Raw genomic sequence first — 20,394 nt, 5'->3', positions numbered from 1 at the left:
TTTTTTGGGCAAATTTTGTAAACTTTTAGCCCAGAGTCATATAATGTGGTACTTGATATATGTTAGCAATTAGCCTGCTAACTGTTAGCATGTTAACTTATTTGGCAAATTATGTAACGGTTTACCCCATAGTCATATTTTTGGGCCAATTTTGCCGCCGTACACCTAGTTGACTTTTAGCCAATGTTGCCGCCATACACCAGTTAGCATGTTAATTTATTTGGTAAATTTTGTAACGGTTTACCCCAGAGTCATATTACTTGGTACTTGACATACGTTAACTTTTCAGCCAATTTTGCCGCCATACACGTCCGAGTCAGCATGCTAACTTGTTTAGCTAATTCTACAAAGGTACCTGTTAGAGTCATATAACTTGGTACGTGGCACAGGCTAACGTCAGCATGTTAACATTAGCATGTCAACTTTTTTGGGCCAATTTTGTAAACTTTTAGCCCAGAGTCATATAATGTGGTACTTGACATATGTTAGCAATTAGCCTGCTAACCGTTAGCATGTTAACTTATTTGGCAAATTATGTAACGGTTTACCCCATAGTCATATAACTTGGTACTTGACATACGTTAACTTTTCAGCCAATTTTGCCGCCATACACGTCCGAGTCAGCATGCTAACTTGTTTAGCTAATTCTACAAACGTACCTGTTAGAGTCATATAACTTGGTACGTGGCACAGGCTAACGTCAGCATTAGCATGTCAACTTTTTTGGGCAAATTTTGTAAACTTTTAGCCCAGAGTCATATAATGTGGTACTTGATATATGTTAGCAATTAGCCTGCTAACTATTAGCATGTTAACTTATTTGGCAAATTATGTAACGGTTTACCCCATAGTCATATATTTTTGGGCCAATTTTGCCGCCGTACACCTCGTTGACTTTTAGCCAATGTTGCCGCCATACACCAGTTAGCGTGTTAATTTATTTGGTAAATTTTGTAACGGTTTACCCCAGAGTCATATAACTTGGTACTTGACATACGTAAACTTTTCAGCCAATTTTGCCGCCATACACGTCCGAGTCAGCATGCTAACTTGTTTAGCTAATTCTACAAACGTACCTGTTAGAGTCATATAACTTGGTACGTGGCACAGGCTAACGTCAGCATTAGCATGTCAACTTTTTTGGGCAAATTTTGTAAACTTTTAGCCCAGAGTCATATAATGTGGTACTTGATATATGTTAGCAATTAGCCTGCTAACTATTAGCATGTTAACTTATTTGGCAAATTATGTAACGGTTTACCCCATAGTCATATATTTTTGGGCCAATTTTGCCGCCGTACACCTCGTTGACTTTTAGCCAATGTTGCCGCCATACACCAGTTAGCGTGTTAATTTATTTGGTAAATTTTGTAACGGTTTACCCCAGAGTCATATAACTTGGTACTTGACATACGTAAACTTTTCAGCCAATTTTGCCGCCATACACGTCCGAGTCAGCATGCTAACTTGTTTAGCTAATTCTACAAACGTATCTGTTAGAGTCATATAACTTGGTACGTGGCACAGGCTAACGTCAGCATGTTAACATTAGCATGTCAACTTTTTTGGGCCAATTTTGTAAACTTTTAGCCCAGAGTCATATAATGTGGTACTTGATATATGTTAGCAATTAGCCTGCTAACCGTTAGCATGTTAACTTATTTGGCAAATTATGTAACGGTTTACCCCATAGTCATATAACTTGGTACTTGACATACGTTAACTTTTCAGCCAATTTTGCCGCCATACACGTCCGAGTCAGCATGCTAACTTGTTTAGCTAATTCTACAAACGTACCTGTTAGTCATATAACTTGGTACGTGGCACAGGCTAACGTCAGCATTAGCATGTCAACTTTTTGGGGCAAATTTTGTAAACTTTTAGCCCAGAGTCATATAATGTGGTACTTGATATATGTTAGCAATTAGCCTGCTAACTGTTAGCATGTTAACTTATTTGGCGAATTATGTAACGGTTTACCCCATAGTCATATATTTTTGGGCCAATTTTGCCGCCGTACACCTCGTTGACTTTTAGCCAATGTTGCCGCCATACACCAGTTAGCATGTTAATTTATTTGGTAAATTTTGTAACGGTTTACCCCAGAGTCATATAACTTGGTACTTGACATACGTTAACTTTTCAGCCAATTTTGCCGCCATACACGTCCGAGTCAGCATGCTAACTTGTTTAGCTAATTCTACAAACGTACCTGTTAGAGTCATATAACTGGGTACGTGGCACAGGCTAACGTCAGCATGTTAACATTAGCATGTCAACTTTTTTGGGCAAATTTTGTAAACTTTTAGCCCAGAGTCATATAATGTGGTACTTGATATATGTTAGCAATTAGCCTGCTAACCGTTAGCATGTTAACTTATTTGGCAAATTATGTAACGTTTTACCCCATAGTCATATATTTTTGGCCCAATTTTGCCGCCGTACACCTCATGGACTTTTAGCCAATGTTGCCGCCATACACCAGTTAGCATGTTAATTTATTTGGTAAATTTTGTAACGGTTTACCCCAGAGTCATATAACTTGGTACTTGACATACGTTAACTTTTCAGCCAATTTTGCCGCCATACACGTCTGAGTCAGCATGCTAACTTGTTTAGCTAATTCTACAAACGTACCTGTTAGAGTCATATAACTTGGTACGTGGCACAGGCTAACGTCAGCATGTTAACATTAGCATGTCAACTTTTTTGGGCCAATTTTGTAAACTTTTAGCCCAGAGTCATATAACGTGGTACTTGATATATGTTAGCAATTAGCCTGCTAACCGTTAGCATGTTAACTTATTTGGCAAATTATGTAACGGTTTACCCCATAGTCATATAACTTGGTACTTGACATACGTTAACTTTTCAGCCAATTTTGCCGCCATACACGTCCGAGTCAGCATGCTAACTTGTTTAGCTAATTCTACAAACGTACCTGTTAGAGTCATATAACTTGGTACGTGGCACAGGCTAACGTCAGCATGTTAACATTAGCATGTCAACTTTTTTGGGCCAATTTTGTAAACTTTTAGCCCAGAGTCATATAACGTGGTACTTGATATATGTTAGCAATTAGCCTGCTAACCGTTAGCATGTTAACTTATTTGGGACATTTTATAACGGTTTACCCCATAGTCATATATTTTTGGCCCAATTTTGCCGCCGTACACCTCATGGACTTTTAGCCAATGTTGCCGCCATACACCAGTTAGCATGTTAATTTATTTGGTAAATTTTGTAACGGTTTACCCCAGAGTCATATAACTTGGTACTTGACATACGTTAACTTTTCAGCCAATTTTGCCGCCATACACGTCTGAGTCAGCATGCTAACTTGTTTAGCTAATTCTACAAACGTACCTGTTAGAGTCATATAACTTGGTACGTGGCACAGGCTAACGTCAGCATGTTAACATTAGCATGTCAACTTTTTTGGGCCAATTTTGTAAACTTTTAGCCCAGAGTCATATAACGTGGTACTTGATATATGTTAGCAATTAGCCTGCTAACCGTTAGCATGTTAACTTATTTGGCAAATTATGTAACGGTTTACCCCATAGTCATATAACTTGGTACTTGACATACGTTAACTTTTCAGCCAATTTTGCCGCCATACACGTCCGAGTCAGCATGCTAACTTGTTTAGCTAATTCTACAAACGTACCTGTTAGAGTCATATAACTTGGTACGTGGCACAGGCTAACGTCAGCATGTTAACATTAGCATGTCAACTTTTTTGGGCCAATTTTGTAAACTTTTAGCCCAGAGTCATATAACGTGGTACTTGATATATGTTAGCAATTAGCCTGCTAACCGTTAGCATGTTAACTTATTTGGGACATTTTATAACGGTTTACCCCAGCATTATATAACTTGGTACTTCACATACGCTCACTTTTTTAGCCAATCTTGTTGCTGTACACCTCGCTAACTTTTTAGCCAATTTTGCCGCCATACACCTTAGCTAATTTTACAAGCGTACACCTCAGAGACATATTACTTGGTAGTTAACACATGCTAACTGTTAGCATGCAAATTTCAAACTATATATTCACCTTTTCAACGGTGCATTTTTGTACTGGATCTCGACTTGAACAAGTTGAAAAACGTATTCGGGTGTTACCATTTAGTGGTCAATTGTACGGAATATGTACTGTACTGTGCAATCTACTAATAAAAGTTTCAATCAATCAAAAAAATGACATGGTGTACTTAATGAAGTGGCCGCTGAACCTTACGGCCGAGTCGAGTAAGAGCAAAGTTTCCAGAGTGACGCAAAGTCTCAAAGGCAGTAAACAAGGCGGAGGCCATGTTGAACGTAAACGGTCGTATAAAACCCGCCGGCGCTCACCACTTAAAATTCTAGTGAAGGTGCAGAGCTTTGGAAACCAGCGGCAGGACAACAAGCATGTGGAGAGAGCGTAAAAGTCATGGAGGGAGGACGGAAGGAAAGAAAAGAAGTTTCCAACATTAATTAAGTCCCGAGCCAGAGTTTGCGCAATAGCAGCCGGTAAAACAAGCCTGGCACTGACCCACTTCTTGCCTGCATGGGCAGAATGTGCCAGCAGGAGGACATGAGTCAGCTGAGCAGGGCTGGAATTACAAAACACACAAAGGCGCTTCGGGTCCTTAATGGACCTTTTGAGCAGGCATTAATCACTCACACCTACAAACCAAGGCACTGCGGTGATAAAGTCACTTGTGAACCAGGTGGAGAAGATCGAAGCTGTGTCATTGTCCCGTAGAGAAGGGGAACAGGAATACAAACTGGAACAGTTCAAACTGAACTTCAACCAACAAGGAACTATTTTACTTGCCAGTGTTTTCCTCCAAACATCCATTCATCGGTGGTGGCCACACCACAAATACATTTGGTTGCAACGACTAACGCCATTAGAAAAAAAAACTTGTATTTTCTGTTGCGTCGGTTAAGCGTTTAATGAGAGTAACGGATTAAAATTGATACGGTCCAGACCGCGTAAAAGAAGGTCAAAAAGTTGGATGGAAGGTAAAAGATGGCAAAACGGTAAACAGAAGGTAGAAAAAACGTAAAGTGAAGGTAACAACGGCGTAATTAAAGGTCAAAGAAAATAGAAAAAAGGTAAGTCGAAGGTAAAATAATTAAATGGAAGATAAAAGAAGGTAAATAAAATGTAAAAGAAGGTAAATTAAAGGTTAAAAAAGGTAAAAAGATAGGTAAAAGGTAAAACAACATAAAAAGGTTAATAGAAGTTTTAAGAAGGTAAGTGTACATTAAACTAAAGGTAAATAAAGGTAAAAGAAGGAATATAGAAGGTAAAACAAGGAAATAAAAGGAAAATAGAAGGTAAAATAAGTTAAAATATGGTAAATAGAAGGTAAATAAAATGTAAAAGAAGGTAAATTAAAGGTAAAAGAAGTTTTAAAAAATGGTAAAAGAAGATAAGTAAAAGGTAAAACAACATAAAAAGGTTAATAGAAGTTTTAAGAAGGTAAGTATAAATTAAACTAAAGGTAAATAAAAAGGTAAAAGAAGGAATATAGGAGGTAAAATAAGTTAAAATATGGTAAATAGAAGGTAAATTAAAAGTAAAAGAAGTAAACAAAAATGGTAAAAGAAGATAAGTAAAAGGTAAAACAACATAAAAAGGTTAATAGAAGGAATAAGAAGGTAAGTATAAATTAAACTAAAGGTAAAAGAAGCAATGTAGAAGGTAAAACAAGGAAATAAAAGGAAAATAGAAGGTAAAAGAAGTTTTAAAAAAAACGGTAAAAGAAGATAAGTAAAAGGTAAAACATAAAGAGGTTAATAGAAGGAATAAGAAGTTAAGTATAAATTAAACTGAAGGTATATAAAAGGTAAAAGAAGGAATATATAAGGTAAAACAAGTTTTAAAAAAAAGGAAAATAGAAGGTAATATAAGTTAAAATATGGTAAATAGAAGGTAAATAATAGGTACAAGAAGGGATAAATAAGACAAATAAAAGGTAAAACAACATAAAAAAAGGTCAATAGAAGGAATAAGAAGGTAAGTATAAATTAAATTCAAGGTAAAAGAAGGAATAGAGAAGGTAAAGGAAGTAAATAAAAGAAAAATGGCAGGTAAAAGAAGGTAAAATAAGGTAGATAAGTTAAATTTAACTAATTTAAATAAAAGGTAAAAGAAGGACTATAGAAGGTAAAATAAAACAAAAAAACAAGGTAAAAGACAGTCAAAGAAGGTAAATAAAAAGTAAAATAAAGAATATAGTCGGTAAAACAAGATGGCGAAACAAGGTAAACGACGGTTGAAGAAAGTAAATAAAAAGTAACAAAGAATGTGGAAGGTAAAATAAGGTACAAAACGGTCAAAAAGGGTAAATACAAGGTAATAAAGGTTATAGCAAGTACTAAAATCTTTATTTCAACTATTTTCCCGAAAAATACACACTGAGGCTAAAAAGTGTTTTTTCTGATGACTCGATTAATCGACCAAACTGATCAATAGATTACTCGGTTACTAAAATAATCGATAGCTGCAGCCCTGGTGTTGTTACAACTCTGTGTAGAAGATGACTTCGTAAATTCACTTCTCAACACACCTCATGTGCACCTGGTCTGCCAAACAACGAGAAGACACCGGGGAATTCCCAAAGTGCGTTTTTGTTGTAAGACGACTAAAATAGCTTTCAAGACTCGATGACAAAATCCAAACCATCAATTATGTTAGACTTTGTAAACACCTCTTGTGTAGGTTTTACTGGAAGATTAGGGACGTCTGTCAAGGTGGAAACAAAAACAAATAACTCCAGGATGCACATCCGCACCCGAACACACCTTCATTCAATACGGGCAAGTCAAACACCGGAACAAAACAGACGCTCCTCATGAGAGGGTCAAACTATCACGAACATGTCAGTCCATGTGTTCCACTTCTGAGTGGAACTTGAGCTGGTGCTTTTGTCTTTTACTGTTCATGTCGCACAATGGTCCTTTGACCACACGGACCCACACACCACTCGGACGCCGGCTGTCGTGTCGGCGCGAGCACAAACGCACTTTTGTCGCAGACGCACAGTGTCGGATAACCAGCTCTGCGGGACAACAAAAGTCATTCTGGGAACACATCTTCTCATGAGAAATCATCTGTTGTAGGGCAGGGCTGGGCGATACGGCCGAAAACTGTCGATATTGATAATTATTGATATTTGTATGACCAGTGTTTCCCACACATTCATTGATTTGTGGCGGCCCGCCACGAAAGAATTACGTCCGCTACGAATAAAAAAATTTAAAAAATATATTATATTTTATTTATTTATTTATTTTTTGTCCTGTCCACCTTCTTAGGCAAATCATATAGTTGATGTAGATGCCCATATCGGCTGTTCAGATTTACTTTACAAAAGAGAAGTTTCGGATACTTCTCTTGTTGCCTTATTTGTATTTGACTTTATTAAATGTATTTATATTAGAAACACAACATGTGTATATAACAAAGGGTGCAAAGTCTGCAGGCAGTAGGAAACACATGGTTAAGTGTAGGGACTAAAACTGATGGCAGTCTAAAGTTCAAGATTTTTGGAGCCCTTTGTTCAGTGGATCAGATGTTTGATGAAGCTCTGTGTCTATCTACCACCACTACTGTTTTCTGTTTATTTGTTACTGACTGTGGCAGGACACCTCTGCCTCTGTTTCACTTTATGTTGCTGGTAAATAATATGGTTGTAGTAGTAGGCCAAAGTTAAATTATTTAGTATGCACTAATTAAAGGGGCAGAGCTTTGAGACATTTTAGCTTTTATATTTTATAAGATATATTTTTTGTAAGAACCACAATTAATAAATATATTTCAGTGAATAACTTATTGTTCAAATCTGTATATAAATATGTACATAAAGTGTTGTAATTATATTGTTAAATGGATGGATGGATGGACGTTTAAAACAAAACTGTTATTATTAATTAGTAAGTATACATTTTTTGAGCCTTTTTAGAGAAAATCATATAATTGTAGTAAATTATGCAAATTACTCGATGATGTCATGGTGACCACGCCCATGGCCACGCCCCCACCGCCACAGGTATCTTGGCAGTTTATGGGAAACACTGATGACCTATGGAAAATAAGGAGCAGGAGAAAATCCTATTTGAAATGTAACTTCCTCTGATTATAATCCCGTCAGCTAGGAAGGCAGAATGAAAATGTCAACACAAGCATGGAAAACACTCAAACAATGTAAACAAAATAGTAAAATCCAAACAATAAGCTCTTAAAATGAAAGAATATGTAAGAAATTCTTCATAAAGAATGTAAGAAAATAGTGCAAAGTGTGAAAACGTAAACAAAGAGAACTATTTTCTGCAGGTTTAGTGCCAGGAACTTACAGCTGTGCTCTAAAGGGTGAGCGCGATTAAGGTGGGGACGAGTGCCTAGCATACAGGGCCACATTGGTCTGACTACGGTCCCTTTTTTTTTTTTTAAATCCCCAAAAGTGCCATACTGTCCAGTTGACTTTTCCTCTTTTGGCCACAATTTCTTCATTTTGACTTTCAAGCAAACTTTGATAGTTGATACTGTCATCTGATTGGCTGTCAGCGTGTCCCTCCCACTGATCAGTGATCACTTCCTGCGTTGCTCGGCTACCAGAGTTGGAGTGCCTTTGTTCAACCGACCTTGCTTCGCAGCTTCCGTTCTTTTCCGACGAAGAAGAAAAAAAAAATATCGAACGCATTTTTTTATTGATATCGATTGTGTCTATCGCGACATATATTATAAAATATATATAAAAGTGACTTAAAAAAACAACGCTTGTACTTGGGTATTTTTCATTGTTTTTTATGTATTTTTACTAACATATTCTTTTGGATTCACTTTTCTGGTTTATTATTATAAGTATATAAGTAGTTTAAAGGCCTTCTGAAATTATTTTTTCTTATTTAAACGGGGATAGCAGATCCATTCTGTGTCTTACTTGATCAATTCGCGATATTGCCATATTTTTGCTGAAAGGATTTAGTAGAGAACATCGACGATAAAAGTTCGCAACTTTTGGTCGCTGATAAAAAAAAAAGCCTTGCCTGTACCGGAAGTAGCGTGACGTCGCAGGTTGAAGGGCTCCTCACATTTCCTCCAGCAGCGAGAGCGATTCGGACCGAGAAAGCGACGATTACCCCATTAATTTGAGCGAGGATGAAAGATTTGTGGATGAGGAACGTGAGAGTGAAGGACTAGAGTGCAGTGCAGGACGTATCTTTTTTCGCTCTGACCGTAACTTAGGTAAAAGGGCTCATTGGACTCCACACTTTCTCCTTTTTCTATTGTGGATCACGGATTTGTATTTTAAACCACTTCGGATACTATATCCTCTTGAAAATGAGAGTCGAGAATGCGAAATGGACATTCACAGTGACTTTTATCCCCACGACAATACATCAGTGAAGCACTTTAGCTACGGAGCTAACGTGATAGCATCGTGTTTAAATGCAGATAGAAACAAAAGAAATAAGCCCCTGACTGGAAGGATAGACAGAAGATCAACAATACTACCAAACACTGGACCTGTAACTACACGGTTAATGCTGTCCAACCTGGCGAAGCCTAGCAATGCTGTTGCTAAGGACGCCATTGAAGCTAACTTAGCTACCGGACCTCGACAGAGCTATGCTAAAAACATTAGCTATCCACCTACGCCAGCCCTCATCTGCTCATCAACACCCGTGCTCACCTGCGTTCCAGCGATCGACGGCGCGACGAAGGACTTCACCCGATCATCGATGCGGTCGGCGGCTAGCGTCGGCTAGCGCGTCTGCTATCCAAGTCAAAGTCCTCCTGGTTGTGTTGCTGCAGCCGGCCGCTAATACACCGATCCCACCTACAGCTTTCTTCTTTGCAGTCTCCATTGTTAATTGAACAAATTGTAAAAGATTTACCAACACAGATGTCCAGAATACTGTGGAATTTTGCGATGAAAACAGAGCTGTTTGTATTGGGATACAATGTGTCCGAATACTTCCGCTTCAACCACTGACGTCACGCGCATACGTCATCATACATAGACGTTTTCAACCGGAAGCTTAGCGGGAAATTTAAAATTGCACTTTATAAGTTAACCCGGCCGTATTGGCATGTGTTGCAATGTTAAGATTTCATCATTGATATATAAACTACCAGACTGCGTGGTCGGTAGTAGTGGCTTTCAGTAGGTCTTTAAGTTTAAAAGAAATGCAAGGCGGGTCAGATGTGGCCCCCGGGCCTTGAGTTTGACACCTGTGATTTAAGTAACATAGTTGGATAGGTTGATTGGCAACACTAAAATTGGCCCTAGTGTGTGAATGTGAGTGTGAATGTTGTCTTGTCTATCCGTGTTGGCCCTGCGATGAGGTCGGCGACTTGTCCAGGGTGTACACCGCCTTCCGCCCGAATGCAGCCCCAAAGGGGACAATCCATCCAAGAAAATGGATGGATGGATGGAGTTACGGTAGAGATGTGACATTGGCGAACGAATCTAGTCTTCTGAACGGCTCTTTTAAGTGAACGATGAGAATTTGCAGTTGTGAGCTGTTCCTTGTTTTATGCACAGGCGGATACAGCGTCACCATGACAACTGGACAAGAAAATGTGTAATTTACCTAATTATTATCATTATTTTTCATTGTTTTTTTTATGTATTTATATTCTTTTGGATTCACTTTTCTGGTTCATTATTTTGAAGTAGTTTAAGCACGCGCACACGGGTCGGGTAGTACTATTTTGCTTTCACGTTCTTATTATGTCATAGTTAATATTATTAGGAGTGTCAAAAAAATTAAAATTAATCGATTAAAAAAAAAATCGATTTAGAAATATTTATTTATATTTTTTACAATTTTTTAAATTTGTATTTGTTTTGTCAAGCCACTCAGGCAAATCATATTGTTGATGTAGATGATCATATCTGCTGTACAGATTATACTTTACAAAAGAGAAGTGTTGGATACTTCTCTTGTTGCCTTATTTGTGTTTGACTTTATTAATTGTTTGGGTAGAATTTTGTTAAACAAAACCAGTTTTCTTTTAAGCAATACAAAAATGTATCAAAGCTGTTTGTTCTGGAGGAATGTAGTTAATCATATGAGTGGCACTAAATATTGTTTGAAAATTATTTATTTAGAATTGAGAATCGTTTTGATTTCAGAACCAATTCTGAATCTAATCGTTACCCTCAAGAATCGATTAAAATTGTGTACTACCATGTACTACCATGTATACTTTTAACCCAGCAGATTTGGTCACATTTTCAGTAGACCCATAATAAATTCATAAAAGAACCAAACTTCATGAATGTTTTTTTGTGACCAACAAGTATGTGCTCCAATCACTCTATCACAAACAAATAAGAGTTGTAGAAATGACTGGAAACTCAAGACAGCCATGACATCATGTTCTTTACAAGTGTATGTATACTTTTGACCACGACTGTATAAATCAGATGTGTCCAAAGTGCGGCCCGGGGGCCATTTGGGGCCCGCAGCTAATCGTTTACCGGCCCCCCACACATTCTGCAAAAATTGCAAAATTGATAGTATTGCAAAAATTAAAAAAAACATTTTAAAAAAGTGGAATGAGGTGAAATCTAACGAGAAAAAGTTGCAATGTTGACACAAAGCTGCCATGCAGGCTGTTTTTTTTTTCTTTTGTCTTTGTTTATTCTTATTTTTTTTGCCATTGCTCGAGAAAAAAAAAAGAAAATAGACAAAAAATCTATGTTACAATGAATTATTACTTAAAAAATTTCACTTTAAAATGTTTTATGTGGAAAAAAATATTGCATATATTGTGTGGTTGCCATATAAAAACATCAAAGTTTTATTTGACAAAAGAGCATAAAACAAACAAAATAATAGTAGATATATCTGAAGTTGATCTTGTAATTTAAGTGTGAAAAGTAAAAAAAAACAACTAATAAAAATGTATCACTTTATGAGTGGGAGACCTTTTGGATCCCAAATATATTTAGTGGGATTTTATTGAACTTTTCACTGTGATTACTCAAAAATATTAAATAATTCAAATCAATGGTGTCCTGCATTATTGATCTTTTAGGCCAGGGGTGTCAAACGTACGGCCCGAGGGCCGGATCAGGCCCGCGGACAGGTTTTATCCGGCCCGCGGGATGAGTTTGCTAAGTATAAAAATGAGCCGAAATTTTTGAATGAAAAAAACTGCTTTTCTAAATGTGTACCACTAGATGTCGCAATAGCAATTATTTGTAAATTTGTAGATGATGCTACATATGTACGAAAAAAATAAACCACATGATGTTAGTACATCATTGGAGGAAAATGAGCAAACTACATGAATAACATCCTGTAATTGGATTTTGATACTATTTTTTTTATCTTCATAGATTGCAAATTAACACCAATGAGTTGACTGATGAACATTATCACATAATTTATTCAGGAAGTATAAATAACGACAAATAAAGATAGAATACTATTAACCGCAACATGTAAGTGTAAAAAAAACAACAACAACATTATGATTTGCACATTTTCAGAATGTGCTTGTTCTATTTTTAAACAAGAAAACAATCTGAAGTTGTCTTTATTTTTAAGTTATCGTGCCATGATTTTACCATTCCGGCCCACTTGGGAGTAGATTTTTCTCCATGTGGCCCCAGATCTAAAATGAGTTTGACACCCCTGTTTTAGGGCTCTATTTACTAAATACTGCATATTTCAGTTTTACTATACAAAACAAAGTTGTCTTTGACAGAAAAGGCATAAAACCTGTTTGTTTTTTTTACTTGATATCAACCTGAAGTTGATATAGAGATATACTGTAAAAAATAATAATAATAATTTGACTTATTTTTAACATTTTAATGACTGAGACCCTTGACCCTTGATTGGTCCCCGGGAGCCCTAAAGGTTAAAAAAAAATCTATATATTTTGTTATGTTTTGAAAATGAAAAATATCAAAATGGCCCCCGTATGCTTAAAGGCCTACTGAAAGCCACTACTACCGACCACGCAGTCTGATAGTTTATATATCAATGATGAAATCTTAACATTATAACACATGCCAATACGGCCGGGTTAACTTATAAAGTGACATTTTAAATTTGCCGCTAAACTTCCGGTTCGAAACGCCTCTGAGGATGACGTATGCGCGTGACGTAGACCGGGGAACACGGGTATGCCTTCCACATTGAAGCCAATACGAAAAAGCTCTGTTTTCATTTCATAATTCCACAGTATTCTGGACATCTGTGTTCGTGAATGTGTTTCAATCATGTTCATTGCATTATGGAGAAAGAAGCTGAGCAAGCAAAGAAGAAAGTTGTCGGTGCGAAATGGACGTATTTTTCGAACGTAGTCAGCCACAACAGTACACAGCCGGCGCTTCTTTGTTTACATTCCCGAAAGATGCAGTCAAGATGGAAGAACTCGGATAACAGAGACTCTAACCAGGAGGACTTTTGACTTCGATACACAGACGCCTGTAGAGAACTGGGACAACACAGACTCTTACCAGGATTACTTTGATTTGGATGACAAAGACGCAGACGTGCTACTGTGAGTATGCAGCTTTGGCTTCTAAAAATATGATCGCTTGACCGTATGTGCGCAACTTTTTTTTGCGTATGTACGTAACTTTTTTAAAATATATAAGCTTTATGAACCTTGGGTTAGGTGAACGGTCTTTTGGGCTGAGTGATTGTGTGTGTTGATCAGGTGTTTGAATTGTATTGGCGTGTTCTATGGAGCTAGGAGCTAGCATAGGAGCTAGGAGCTAGCATAACACGTACCGTACCGTACGTGCGCGTCACGTACGTAACTTTTTAAAAATATATAAGCTTTATGAACCTTGGGTTAGGTGAACGGTCTTTTGGGCTGAGTGATTGTGTGTGTTGATCAGGTGTTTGAATTGTATTGGCGTGTTCTATGGAGCTAGGAGCTAGCAGAGGAGCTTGGAGCTAGCATAACAAACACGCAGGTGTTTTTATGCAGGATTAATTTGTGGCATGTTAAATATAAGCCTGGTTGTGTTGTGGCTAATAGAGTATATATATGTCTTGTGTTTATTTACTGTTGTAGTCATTCCCAGCTGAATATCAGGTCACCCCCGGCTCTCACAGCATCTTCCCTATCTGAATAGCTTCAACTCCCCACTAGTCCTTCACTTGCACTTTACTCATCCACAAATCTTTCATCCTCGCTCAAATTAATGGGGAAATTGTCGCTTTCTCGGTCCGAATCTCTCTCACTTCATGCGGCCATCATTGTAAACAATAGGGAACTTTGCGTATATGTTCAACTGACTACGTCACGCTACTTCCGGTAGGGGCAAGCCTTTTTTTTTATCAGATACCAAAAGTTGCAATCTTTATCGTCGTTGTTCTATACTAAATCCTTTCAGCAAAAATATGGCAATATCGCGAAATGATCAAGTATGACACATAGAATAGATCTGCTATCCCCGTTTAAATAAAACAAATTCATTTCAGTAGGCCTTTAAATTGTTCCGTGTGTGGCCCTCAGTGGAAAAAGTTTGGACACCCCTGGTATAAATGAGACTTGACATGGTTATTATGACGACGCTCACCTTGTTGGCCGCCTGTATGAGTCTGCGCACCACCTCCTTAATGTGGGGCCCGTTGTCTTTGGGTGGGTGGGTGTGGACCGCCACCCGGGTCACCCCCTTGAAGAACCCCCCGCTGGGCCAGCCTATGTCCAGGGGCGGCACCTCCGTGTCCGACATCTGGGGCCAGTAGGTGGAATGAACCCCGGAGTCCCCCGGGGACGACGCGCAGGGTGACCCCGCCGCATCGTGGCCGCCCTTCTTCTCCTCCTCCGCCGCCGCCGTCGCCGCCTCGTAGTTCTTGAAGGTGTTGGTAAACAATTTGACCTCCCGGGCCGACAGGAAGTCCTTCACCTCGTCCTCCCGCAGGCGCATTTTGAAGGCGCCGTCGCCGTTCTTTAGGAGCTGCTCGACGGCGGCGCGGTGCTGCTCGCTGTAGTAGAACTCCGGCCGGGTCTCCGGGACCGGGGTCCCGATGTGGCCGTCCTCCATGCACACCAGCTGGGATTCGGCCATGGCTGCGGGCCGGCAGAAGTCCAGTCCCACCTGAAGGAAAGTGGCGGTATGAACTGAGAGCCTCGGGAAGTTGACTCACCTGCTCCGGGAGGGAGGAGGGGCCTGAACGCGGCATGTTGCCTTCAAGGACAAAGGGAATTCAAAGAGAGAGTCGTTTTTTGTAACGTAGATAAGTGTTTTTCCAACCTTTTTTGAGCCAAGGCACATTTTTTGCGTTGAAAAAATCCGGAGGCGCACCACGGGTAGAAATCACTCAAAAACGAAACTCAGTTGACAGTAAAAAGTCGTTGTCGCAATTGTTGGACATGACTTTAAACCAGGGGTGTCAAACTCATTTTAGAGGCGGGGCCACATGAAGAAAAATGTACTCCCAAGTGTGCCGGACTGGTAAAATCACGGCATGATAACTTAAAAATAAAGACAACTTCAGATTGTTTTATTTGTTTAAAAATAGAACAAGCACATTCTGAAAATGTACAAATCATAATGTTGTTGTTGTTTTTTTATACACTTGCATATTGCGGTTAATAATTTATTTGTCGTTATTTATATTTTTTTAATAAATTATGTGATAATGTTTATCAGTCAACTCATTGGTGTTAATTTTCAATCAAGATAAAAAAAAATGTTTTTCAAAATCAAATTACAGTATGTTCTTTATGTAGTTTGATCATTTTCCTCGACTTATGTACTAACATCATGTGGTTTATTTTGTACATATGTAGCATAATCTACAAATATATAAATAATTGCTATTGCGACATCTAGTGGACACATTTAGAACAGCTGTTTCTTTCATTCAAAAATTTCAGGTTAATTTTTATACTTAGCAAACTCATCCCGCGGGCCGGATAAAACCTGTTCGCGGGCCTGATCCGGCCCTCGGGCCGTACGTTTGACATCCCTGCTTTAAACCATAACCATAACCTACTAAGTGTCTTAGTGGTTAGAGCAGAGCTGGGCAAATATTTTGACTCGGGGGCCACATTCACATTGAGAGAAAAAATGTGTCTGGGGGGGGGGCAATGTGTATGTGTGTATAAATGATGTATAAACATTTAACTGTAAAAACTTGCTGTACAGCATTGGCGTTGTTAGGCCAATTTTAGGGGGGCTCAAGCCCCCCTAAAATGTTCTTAAGCCTCCCTAAATGATTTGGTGTTTTTAAAAAAAAAATTTTAAAATTTGTTTTTTTGCAAATACATTCCGACATATTCATTATAAAGTGGCCCGAATATGAGTTAAAATAAATAATCATATAACCTGTCGTTAATCACTCAGTTTCCCCTCACTTATAGCGTGAGGTAGAGAGCCCCTTTAGTGCGTCGGTATCCAATCCATTGCACTTGTTCATATAGAAAATGCCGACATCACTCAAAATCCAGTCCGCATTTTTTCTGCGACCTTGCTTGCGGTCCTGCAGGTGTACGAAGCACATTAGCACACAGCACTGCAGAACAAGAACCTTGTGTCTGCAATTGTAAATCATTTAGTTTTTAAGTTTTGTGTTTCTTGTAGAATCTATATAAAGTAATATACATTAGCATATTGTTAAAATAATGAAAACATCATTAAATATATTTGTTTTATTGTATTGTTACATTAATAGCTGTTGTATTATTATAGGATGGCTTGTTAAACATTTCATAGGATTTTCAGAGGGTGGAAAAACCAAGACATTTAATATAAAATGTAAAATGAATAAATACATAAAAAGAAAAAGAAAAAAAATGGTTAATCCAATCCATTGCACTTGTTCATATAGAAAATGCCGACATCACTCAAAATCCAGTCCGCATTTTCTCTGCGACCTTGCTTGCGGTCCTGCAGGTGTACGAAGCACATTAGCACACAGCACTGCAGAACAAGAACCTTGTGTCTGCAATTGTAAATCATTTAGTTTTTAAGTTTTGTGTTTCTTGTAGAATCTATATAAAGTAATATACATTAGCCTATTGTTAAAATAATGAAAACATCATTAAATATATTTGTTTTATTGTATTGTTACATTAATAGCTGTTGTATTATTATAGGATGGCTTGTTAAACATTTCATAGGATTTTCAGAGGGTGGAAAAACCAAGACATTTAATATAAAATGTAAAATGAATAAATACATAAAAAGAAAAAGAAAAAAAATGGTTAAAAGCTATCATCCCAGGGGGGATTTAATTTCGTCCCGTGCCTTTTTTTTTATTGTCCCCGGGACGACAAGACTACATTAATCTCAAGCCCTGGAAGTTACATGTTATTGTTTGCATTATTTGTTTCAGCATTGCACTTTGAAGATGGTCCCGGGTTTGGTTGGGGGCGTGGTTAGGGGCGTGGTTAAGAGGAGAGTATATTTACAGCTAGAATTCACCAACTCAAGTATTTCATATATATATATATATATATATATATATATATATATATATATATATATATATATATACATGTATGAAATACTTGACTTTTAGTGAATTCTAGCTGTATATATATATATATATATATATATATATATATATATATATATATATTTTATTATACGTACAAATAAAATAAATACTTGAACTTCAGTGTTCTGGAGGCTATCCATTAGATGGCAGCATTGTCCTGTTTAACTTCTCCGTTCATGAATGAGTATATCATTTCGGCCACCGTGTTCAATGGAGAAGTCTGTTCTACAAAATGTACAGGCAACATACACCTTCCCCTTCGAACTGTCCTGGATGAACTGAAATTCTTGTTTCCATTCGTTTTGGAACTTGCAAGCGTATTCCTTCATCTTGTTCGTCGACGGCGTCGCCATGTCTGTAACTTCCTCGTTCTTCTGCTTCGTCTCCTTGTTGTGTGCGTAGTTGTGCACTCTACTCTCTAAAAGCCATAGATGTTATGACGTCATTGGGCAGGCAGGCTGTTTATATTGTGGGAAAGCGGACGTGAGAACAGGCTGTCCCCACTCAGGTCCGCATTGAGCTGGAGGGAGCGTGGCCTCCAGCTCCGGCTGAATACCGGGAGTTTGTCGGGAGACAATTTCTGCCGGTAGGTTATCGGGAGAGGCGCTGAATACCGGGAGTCTCCCGGTAAAACCGGGAGGGTTGGCAAGTATGACAGTATGTGTGTTTGGGTCCCTTTTTTTTTTGCAGGAACACTAATACCAAAAGTCACAATGTCCGATAGAATTCTAAAAACAGACCACCTAAAAAAAACGGAATGGAATTTTCCATTTTTTTACTGAATGGGACGCCCAAAATGTACATGAAAATTAAAAAAGTGGGATTTACAATATTAACTAGGAAAAATAAAACACTGAATATGAACAACATATGAAAATCGCACCTCTTTTACTCCTCCATAGACATCTTTAAAAAAAAAAAAAAAAAAAAAAAACCCCAGCCGAGTCATACCAAAGACTATAAAAATGGGACCCATTACCTCCCTGCTTGGCACTCAGCATCAAGGGTTGGAATTGGGGTTGAATCACCAAAATGATGCCCGAGCGCGGCCACCGCTGCTGCTCACTGCTCCCCTCACCTCCCAGGTATAAAATGCAGAAAATAATTTCACCACACCTAGTGTGTGTGTGACTATCAGTGGTACTTTAACTTTTACAACTAAGCTAAACACAACAAAAATGTAACAAAATATGAATGCAACGTGTAATAAACACCTACAATATGATATATTATCACTTTTATGCAGAAATGTGTTGTAAAAATGTGCTTCCATATCTGTTCCTGACACATGCGTTTAAGCAATACCTTTTTACCTGCACCCTGCCTCCCGCTGTTTCCGACATCTCCAAAGCAATTAGCTACCGGCTGCCACCTACTGATATGGAAGAGTATTACACAGCTCTAGACAGCACAGACACTCAACAACAACAACACATGATATATACATGACTATAATTACTGGTTTGCAAAAAATATTTTTAACCCAAATAGGTGAATTTAGATAATCTCCCACGGCACACCAGACTGTATCTCACGTTACAGTGGTTGAAAAACACTGACAGACAATATTTCATAAAGCAAAGCAGGGGTGTCCAAACGTTTTCCGACCAAGGGCTTCATACTGAAAAAGTAAAAGTATGCGGGGGCTATTTTGATAAAATAATTAAAACCAATAACCAGACAATATATACATTTAAAGAAAAAACGTTGTGTCTATGGGTGACAAAGTATTATATTATTAATAATTAGTTTGAAATATCATCTTTTTGCTGTATTTTGTTACATTTTTACTGTTGTTCCCCCCCACCCCCCCAACAATATGTCATGGACCTTTTTCTGTAAGAAAATAATAATAACACTATAGTTATAATGTTATGATTGTGTTGTCAAAAATTCTGCTTTACGAAAATATTAATGTTCACTCTCACTTTCAACAGTGTGCATTATTGTCATTGTAATTTGTCAAATGCTTTTTATATTTTACTACTTAGTTTATATATAAATGTTGTTTTTGATTGAAAGATTTTAGATCAGGCGTGTCTAATTTGTTTGTAATATACATACATATACACATGTATGTGTGTGTGTGTGTGTGTGTGTGTGTGTGTATATATATATATGTATAAGTGAATATATATATATGTATATATATATATTTATATTCACTTATATATATATATATTTATATGTATATATATATATATTCACTCATACATATATATATGTATATATATATATATATATATATACATACACACATATATATATATATATATATTTAAATGTTATTTTTATTTCAAAGCTTTTAGATCAGGCGTGTCTAATTTTTTGTAATATATACATACATATACACATGTATGTATGCATATATACAGTATATATATATATATATATATATATATATATATATATATATATATATATATATATATATATATACACACATATATAGTATGTACACATATATATATATATATATATATATATATATATATATATATATATATATATATATATATACATACACACGCACATATTTATTTAAAGAAAACATTTCTGCAGGTGACAAATAATAATTAGTATTATTAATAGTTAGTATTAAATTTCATCTTTTTCACATTTGCATTACATATTTTTGCTCTTTTTTCTTACATTCTGACTGTTGTTTTTTCCAAACAAAAAAGGGACAAGCGGTAGAAAAATGGATGGATGGATGGAAAATGTGGGCATTTTTCTGTAAGGATATAATAATGACAATAAAAATAACAAAATAATAATAATGATATTATGATCTTGTAACTGCACACACTGGTGTGTCAACAATTCAGCTTTTTCTAATTACATTAGATCTTTTCACTCTTTTATCTTACATTTTTACTTCTTTTTTTTTTTTTCCCATACAATAT

General features: G+C 37.1%; 1 protein-coding gene across 1 annotated transcript in view; it reads right to left on the bottom strand.

Moving 5' to 3' along the window:
- Window positions 1-15,148, bottom strand: part of LOC133633505 (protein FAM83F-like) — a 63,775-nt gene extending 48,627 nt beyond the window's left edge. Inside the window, exon 1 of the mRNA XM_062026046.1 lies at window positions 14,560-15,148. Within this exon, the coding sequence (XP_061882030.1) occupies window positions 14,560-15,051 (492 nt within the window). The 5' untranslated portion in view covers window positions 15,052-15,148. The remainder of the gene's footprint in view (window positions 1-14,559) is intronic.
- Between the last annotated feature and the right edge of the window lie 5,246 nt (window positions 15,149-20,394).

Source organism: Entelurus aequoreus, linkage group LG18 (assembly GCF_033978785.1).
Source record: "Entelurus aequoreus isolate RoL-2023_Sb linkage group LG18, RoL_Eaeq_v1.1, whole genome shotgun sequence".
NCBI lineage: Eukaryota > Metazoa > Chordata > Actinopteri > Syngnathiformes > Syngnathidae > Entelurus > Entelurus aequoreus.
This window is presented reverse-complemented; position numbering and strand designations above follow the sequence as displayed.